General features: G+C 36.1%; 1 protein-coding gene across 1 annotated transcript; it reads left to right on the top strand.

Moving 5' to 3' along the window:
• Positions 1-2,741: 2,741 nt before the first annotated feature.
• On the top strand, positions 2,742-3,227 carry LOC122591577. The gene has a single exon (XM_043763838.1). The coding sequence runs from the start codon at positions 2,742-2,744 to the stop codon at positions 3,225-3,227; it is 486 nt and encodes a 161-aa protein (XP_043619773.1).
• The last annotated feature ends 5,944 nt before the right edge of the window (positions 3,228-9,171 follow it).

The following is a 9,171-nucleotide window of genomic DNA, read 5'->3' as shown; positions in this document are numbered from 1 at the left end:
TAGTTGTGAAAAGATTAAGGTGCTCACGTGGTACCACCAACCGTGAACAAATTACCAAATCACCTAAATTGCTAGTTGAATTACCCAGACCGGTACCACCAATGCCAAGACAACTCTTCCAACAATTAGTTTTACTGACTATCAAATTATCAATTGCCCCTATGTAAAAATAACGTGGTTCCACCAACCGTCATAAATTACGTTGACAAAACCACACTTCTCTTAAAATGATATTCACTACCATACCATGAACTAGTGATAATTGCTCATAGACAAACAACCATTTTAAAATCACATATGCATTCAACTGGTACCACCAAAGAAGAATTTATATGCAACCAATATCATAATAATTATTGAAAAGAATAAATCATCAAGATCACGGAACAATGATAATTAAATAAACCCTATGAATTAAAAATATTGGAATCACATCATTCGTCTAGTTTCATCAAGGTGGATGATAAATTGTTTAGCCACTCATGATCAATTCAAAATAATGATTAAAATTAAAGAGAAACATGATGTACCAATCGTTGAGAAATTGAAATTGCAAGACAATAAAAGTAGATACGATCTAGATGGGTGCTCGTGAATCTTCAACGAATCCGCCTAAGAAAACTTGCTTGGAGATTGAAGAACCCTTGTAGAACAACTCCTAGAAAGATTTTTGATAAGTTGGGAATTAGGGTTATGTTTCTTGTTTATACTCTCCACGAAATCTGATGCAGAAACGATCCAAAACCTCAACTCCCGTGCACCCACTGCGGCGCAGTGGGGCTGTGATGTCCTCGCAGTGGGACCTTTGACTGAGAACTTGTTGACTTCCAAACAACTGCGGCGCAGTGGCTTGTGAATTTCTCCACTGCGGCACAACCAAATCCCACGTCTTGATTTCTTCTTCCACTGACTGCAGCGCAGTCAACCTTTGTAATCCCCACTGCACCGCAGTGGGGTAATTTCAATTCTTTTCCATGGATAATGGCTGCGGCGCAGTGGTCTAGGTACATCCCCACTGCGGCGCAGTCACAAGCATGTGTACAAATTCTTCTTTCTATCTTGAAACTTGCTGAACCTCGCCATCTCTTCCACTTGAAACAACTCTCAGTAATACAAATAAACTTCTAGGCCAATAAGTCTTCCGAAAATGTGCCAAATGAACGCGTAACCTGTTTAGAGCCTGAAAACACTAACAAACACCATAAACGCGCCAAATGCACATAAAATCGACTCAAAACACTTAAATAAATGGCCAATAATGATGTGGGTGATGGACATAAATTGGTCACATCAAATATCTTGAAGGTCCAAGATCTTGACGTCTCAAGATCTTAAAGTAGTTGAATATTTCTGATTACTTATTAAATATCTTACAATTTCTTTTCTTGTTGTTCCGCTTCTTGCTCTAGAAAAACTTGTCGGAAATCGCCAGTCTTAGTAACGATATATTTCAAATGTTATTGTTATTTCCACATGAGATAAGTTTGCAGATTCCAGAATATTCGATGTAAAGCTTGGAAAGATACCTCTAACGGTATGATATATATTTCGCACATGTTATAACTCGTTAACACGCAAGAAAGACTTAGTCGACCAACATAATCGGACTTAAAGTTGATTTCAGCATGAGGAGAATATCTTCAACGGCCACAAGATCAATCAAGATATGCTCCAACGTTCACTTATGAAGACCTGGAAGATCCCTACAACTTCGGATAATTAGTTAGATCTTAGGTCTATATGAACGAATGAGGCTGATCAATAATAGGCATCTAATCTTTTGTTTACTTACTGCTCACAACACTTGTATTCACACACTCCTCTCGTGACTCTCTTCTTTATTCTCACACTTACAAATATCGATCAACCAAATTCAACCTTTTTCGGTAAAAGACCGTCACCCCTGGCTATATTTTTATATTTCAATCAAAACAGACAATCTAGCTGAATTGCTAGATTGACTTTACAAAACATGCACCTTGTGCAACATCAAAAATACCATACATACCAGCTAGAAGCTAAACGACTAAATGCAAAAACAAGAAGCTATTACGACACAGATGTTACACACTACCAAATTCAAACTTTGTAATCATTTTAAACACGATTAATAAGGGAACAAGGGCAGGGACAATTGTTTCCTCCCGGGGTTTTTATGCTGGCAATCCTTAAAGGATTAAGGGCTTTTCCTCGTCAAAAAATCTTGGTGTTCTTTACTCCTTATTATTTACTTTTATCGCATTATATATCTAATATTTACGTCGATCTTGCATATTGTTATATTTATCATATAATTAGCATTACATTCTGTTTTTTATCATTAGTTTGTGAATATCTTTGACCTTCATCTCTTGTTTAAGTCAACATAATCTTTGATAAACATCTTTTATTTAACGCATCTTTGAAACTCAACATATTTTACAAGCCCTTAACCTCAGGAACGAAAGTTTTGTTATATTATTGATCTAAGTCTTCATCGTAGATTAGCTTAAGTAATTTTTGACCAAAACAGTCATCAAAAAGAACAGGGATAATCTCTCTGTTAGACAACCGGATAACAATATGTGTTTAGTATTGTACATGTCTATCATTTGAGTTTGCATCATTCATGAGTTTGCATAAATTACTCGGCCTCCAATGTTTGGGATGCAACCCGTACTTGGGGTGAAAGGGTGGATTGGGCTACTCTTGTGTGGAGTTCAAAATCGATACCTAGACATGCATTTTTGCTTTGGTTGGTGATGAGGAAAAAGTTGAAAACTCATGACAAGTTGAAACCGTGGGATGTGGGTGGGGCTGTTAATCTTAACCTTGTTTGTTGCTCTTTGTGTAAAACAGGCCCAGACTCTCATGCTCACTTGTTTTTTGAATGTCCATATTCGGCAAAAGTATGGACTTTGATTAAAGATGTGACGTACATGGAGAGCTCTTCATGCAAATGGGATGATATAGTTGTTGATTTCTTATGTTCTCGCAAGAATAACTCCGCCAAAAGTGTTATTGCTCATCTTGTGATCGCGGCTTCCGTCTATTATGTATGGCAGGAGAGAAACAACCGTATGTTCAGCAACTATGCAAGACCGCCTGAAAAAATTAGAGATATTATTCTGGAGACTGTTCATTATAGACTTGTCAAGATGCAGTTCAAGAATAATGCAAGAACTTCGAACTTGCTGGCTGCTTGGAAGCTACCAAAGGCTCTGATCATGGATGATGCGTGTAACTAGTTGTGTTTCGCCTGTCTCATTTTTGATCTCGTTGTAATAGCCTTGGTTTCTTTTTTTGAATTGTTTTGGTCCTTCTTGTATGGCTAGGATAGATTGTCTAACCTATATGGCATGTCATATAGGGAACTAATGTGGCATTCAGCCTCATTACTTGCGATGTACTATTAAATTTTGGTTGTTGGTATAAAAGTTAAACAGGGTAATCCCTTTTACCCAAAAGAGTTTGCATAAATTATAATGACTAGTTGTTTTCTGTGTGCGCAAATTCATATACATTTGGTCGTTTCACAGAATATGACCAATATTGGGGACAATCCTAGCATTTGGTCGTTAGTATGATTTTTGAATTCACTAATTGCCACAGGTTTTTTCTTGAAAACAAATAGTTAAAAGATTGATGCATCTTTTAGAGCTATTTCGACTATGTCATTTCTATAGGAAGTTGGGATCTTATGATGGAAGATCTTGGTTATTCTATGCCCATAACAAGGAAGGTTTACCACAAAAGCTTCGTTAACAACTTACATCTTTCGTTTGGATATTTCAGCAGGTTTGAAGAAGTCCTTCTGAATCATCAAAACGAAACAAATCAAGAAGCTATGCTTGGAGCCATGAATCTTCTGAACAATGAGGCACGAAGAGCGATTTGAGAAATGATCTTCAACACACGGTCAATTCTATCCCTAATACTTTTCTTTGATCTTGATACCGTCAAAACCATCTTGAAAAATTTCAACTCCATTTAAGAAGATAAACGTAGTTAAAATTTTGGGGACAATTGTTTGGGGTGAGATTTTCAGATCCAAGATCATGGGGTATCAAGATCTTAACTAGCATTCATGGCTAAACTTTGTAATTCAGGATCATAAATATGAAAAATGAGAAAGATCATAAAATATGTTTAAGATCCTTAAATATGCCTAAAATACGTTTATGATCCTAAAATATGCTTAGGATCCTAAAACGTGCTTAAGATCCTAAGATATGTTCAAATAGTTAACATATAGTCAGGATATTAAGATATGGGCCGAGATATTAAGATATGGGCCAAGATCCTAAATATGTCCAAGATCTTCGGCTCTGAGATTACTAACGGTTATTTATTTTATCTAAGCAATATAGGAACGTGCAAAAGTGTTTTCTTGCCCCCAAAGTCGGAGTTAGTTGCTGGAAAACGTGTCAAAATGGTCCTTTAACATTCAAGAGCCACGTCTTCAAGTCAAGAGAAGAATCTGCCAAGATCCCGGAATTTTAGGATAGTTGGTTGTACTTTTTCCTATAGAAGGGGCAAGTGATCAATAGGCTGATTCATTCGGTTTTCCCATAGAAAAAAACACACATCTTCTCTCTAAAACTCCAAAAAACCTCTGTAAACACTTAGAATTCGTCCACACTCTAAGATTCAACCCCAAATTCATCACTTAGAATGATCACTTGCGCCCTCGTACTGTAATTAACATGGAATTATAATAATAATAATAAAAAGGCAGAAGCAATTGCTTCCTCCTGAGGTTTTTATTCCGGCAATCCAGATGGATTAAGGGCCTTTCCTCGTAAAAATGCTCTGTGTTCATGCTCTTTACTTATTATTTGTCTTAGTTTGCATTTACGAAATGTTTTTAGTAGTTTATTTAGGGATCATAGTCTAAATCTTGAGTCTTTTTGCTTTAATCATCGTTGTTTTTGTCAAATCTTCTTCAAAAAATCTTTGTCAGGTCTTTGTTAGAGATTTCCTGATCAAAACTCTTTTCGTACTATTTTCATTAGCAAAAAACTTTCTTTATTTAATGATCCTAGCTTTAATTTTCAGTACTATAGTTTTATCTTCAACAGTTTTCTTAATTACTCGAAGTATTTCTGTTTCAAAGGCTTTCTTAAAATACTTTTTAGTTAAAACTCTTAGTTTTAGTCATTATTATTAAGAAAACTTTCCTTTTATTTGAAGATTCCCGGACACCAAACCCCATATAAATCTTCGGTCCTTGAGTTGTCTAAATTCCTTTATAAAATTATCTTACGTAATTTTTGACCTAAATAGAGATGATGATAAATTGAAGATGACGATGGATTCTGACAACAACTTGATGTATGTAACTTCTTCAGAATCAGCTATACTTGTTCATAATGGGAATCAGAAAAGTAGTTCTCCAAGCTCGGGTTTAACAGGGATGCCGATGAGCATATAAGATCTGCTGAGGGACATTTGGGCCTTCTTGCTTCGTTTGTGTCTGCTCATGAGAAGTTAATTGAAGGAAAACTGACTGATCCTGATTTGGTTAGGGAGGATTACAAGCAAGTTGACCCAGATGATCAGGAAAAAATGGATCTGAACTGGCAATTGGCTATGCTAACATTGAGGGTTCAAAGATTTACTGATAGAAACGGAAGGAAGGTCATAGACGGCAAAGTGGGGTTTGATAAAACTAAAGTAAAGGGTTTCAACTGTGATGGTTTGGACATTTTGCACGTGAATGTCAGAGGCCAAAACGGGACAATGATTCAGTTACCGATTGTCAGAACTTCAATCAGGGTGGTTCTATTGCAAGTCAGGATTCAGGACGTCAATATGCTAATAATGGAAACAGAAGCTCAGGAGAAACGGACAACTCGAGACCTTCGGTTGTACATAATGATGGTACATATAATCGGGGATCAACTAGTACCGATGATCAGAATCATGCATTCATGGCAGAAATTCAAGAATTTGATGGAGGAATGAATGATCTTGTTGATAATTCATTCAACTATACATTGTATGCCAGTACGGATGATCATGATAGTATTCATCAGAATGTAGAAAAGGAACCTGAACCATCAAGACCAGTAAGAGCTGAAGTTGAAGAAGTTTCCACTAAAGCTAACGTTACTGTGAAAATCGAGAAAAAGGATAAAAAGGTGAAGATCGAGATACCTGATAATTTGAGTACGGAAAAGATCATTAACTTTGTGGCTGATCTTGATGCACAAGAGCAACAGGAGCTGCTAAGGAAGACCGCAAATTTATGGTTTGTGAATAGTGGAAGCTCTAGACACATAATGGAAGACAAGGGACTATTAACGGAGTTTACTCCTGTCAAAGGTTCTTATGTCTGTTTCGTGGATTCCAAAGGCGGAAATATTTCCGGGGTTGGAAGAGTTGTAAAAGGAAGTATTTTGATTGATAATGTAAATTTTGTTGAAAAACAGGATCAGAACCTTTTGCCAAGTGTATCAATGTGTAAGGACTTAGAAAAAGAAAAAGTCTATCTTACTCATTTTACATCAAGGGTAGTGATCGAATTTTTACCGGAAAGGAATTTTCAAGATTTTGTTTTCCTCATATTTTGATTGAGAAAGTATGGAGTGTTGAAGTTAGCAGAGAGGATTGTAGCTATGCATGTTAGAAGGTTGTGCCTCTTGTGTACAAGTAGAGATAAAAAGGTCTTATGAACAAGTTGTGAAGAACTTTGAAGATGTGTTAGATAGATGAAAGAGAAAGATCCATGAAACTCATGATCATTGTTCCAAGAAGACTTGTTTTAGTTAGATTATTTTTCATCTTTATTTGTGTAATAGACGATTTACTATAGAAGATCATGTCAAGATGATGATCTATGGTGCATGCTCTTATCACTTACGCTTTTGTTTTATGATATTGGTTTTGATATATGTCAATTCCAGAAGTCTACTGTTTTGGGTGAAATTTCAGGTTTCATTATCCTGAAGGTCCAAGATCTTGAAGTCTCGGGATCTTGATATGGTTAAATATTCTAATTATTTAATAAAGTCTTACTAACGATATATTTCAAGTATCATTGTTATTTTCATTTGAGATAAGTATGCAGAATCCAGAATGTTCGATATCAAGCTACGAAGAATACCTTTAAGGGTTAAAGGAAATTCAACACATGTTCTATTTTATCAACACGCAAAAAAGACTAAGTCCACCAGTATAATTGGACTTCAAGCTGATTTCCACACGAGGAGAATATCATCAAACAACTACAATATCGAGTCAAGATATACTCCAACGTTCACTTGACGAAGGCTTGGAAGATCCCAATAAAGACGGAGATTAGTTAGGATACTAGGTCTATATAAACGAAGGAGGCTGATCGATCTTAGGCATATGAATTATTATCATTCCACTCGTAAACACTTGTATACACATAGCTCACATTACTTTCATTTTCACATTTACAAAGATCGATCAACCGAATTCATCATTCTAATCATTTTAAACACAATTAATAACTGAACAAAGGCAGGGACGATTGCTTCCTCCCGGGGTTTTTATGCCGGCGGTCCTTAAAGGATTAAGGGTTTTTCCTCGATAACAAATCTTGGTGTTCTTTGTTCCTTTATCTTTTTTTCACTGCATTATCTTTTTTTATCTTGTTTCTTACAACATAATTTGCATTATATTCTGTTATCATCATATAGTTTGCGAGTATTTTTGACCTGTTTTTTTTGTTTAAAGTCGACATAATCTTTGATAATCATACTTATTATTACGCATCTTTGAATCTAAACATATTTTACAAGCCCTTAACCTCACGAACGAAAGTTTGGTTACATAATTGATCTAAGTCTTCAACGTAAATTATCTTAGGTAATTTTGACCAAAACAATTTGGCGCCCACCGTGGGGCAAAAGGTTCTTTCAATCAGTTAAAAATCTCTTTGATTTTAGTCAAACCAATTTTTTGGAATTAATACTGAAAATGTCGACTCAGCCAACTCTTCGCAAACTATTCCTGTTGTTTCTTCTCCTATGCCTCCTCCTCCTCCAGGGCGTATTTCATATCGGAGAAACAAGAACAACACGACTCGAATTACGAACCAAGACAAAGGAAAAGGACCAACGGAGCCATTCCAGATCTTTAACTTACCTGAGGAGACTCCATTAGGAAATTCGTTTCAGGAAAATGCAAGATCAGGCCAGACTCAAAGGAGAAGTTTTTATGACGATCATGGCAATCCAGATCCCTATAATACCGGATCCAAGAATGTCGATCCTGAGGAATTACCTGACTTGTTTACTATTTTGCAGAATCTTGATATAAGACGATTAAGACTAATCAAGAATACAATCAGGAACAATTCAGGATCCTTGAATCTAGGATTTCTGAAAACAGACCGCCAATGACTCCTAGTAATTTATTTTCAAGTACACCGCCATCAGTTGCTCCTGAATCTGCGCCTATTAATACGTCACTCCCAACCGCAACTCCTAATTTTTGGAGTAATATTCTGCAATATACTCACGCTGCTAGACCATCAACTACCATGGGTGCAGGTTTACATAGTTCTAATAATTTTTCTGGATCATTTGCTTTTACTAACCCATCGCAGGGACAAGGAACAAACGATTATATTACAAGAGAATTCCAAAAACTTTTGTTCCAAATAGATATGGTGACAGGATCGCAAATGTGAAAATTCCAAAGAAATTCCAAGTTCCAAATATGAAGCCATATGATGGGACTACTGATCCATAGAAGCATATCGCACTTTATTTGGAAAACAATGAAGACGGTGCCTATTCCATCCAACTTAAAGGAAGCTTGCTTATGTAGAAGCTTTGGATCCACACTCTCAGGATCAGCCTTAAAATGGCTGCAGAATTTGCCTCCTTTATCTATTAACTCTTTTGCTGACTTAACAAATTTATTTTATAGTCAATCTTTATGCAGTAGAACCTTTGAAAAACTGACTGATGATCTTTATAAAATAATTCAGAAACCACATGAATCACTTAGGGATTTTATGACTAGATTTACGAAAGAATCTCTAAATATTCCTAAATTAGATATGTTAACGGCTATTCAAGCTTTGTAGAGAGGCCTTCACAAAGGCTCCAAATTCCAGGAAGATCTTATAATGACGCCATGCAGGAATTTAGATGAAGCAAAAGTGAGGGATGCAAGATTTATAAGGCTTGAAGAAAATGAGCTTACTTCTTC

This window comes from Erigeron canadensis, chromosome 3 (assembly GCF_010389155.1).
Source record: "Erigeron canadensis isolate Cc75 chromosome 3, C_canadensis_v1, whole genome shotgun sequence".
Classification (NCBI taxonomy): Eukaryota; Viridiplantae; Streptophyta; class Magnoliopsida; order Asterales; family Asteraceae; genus Erigeron; species Erigeron canadensis.
This window is presented reverse-complemented; position numbering and strand designations above follow the sequence as displayed.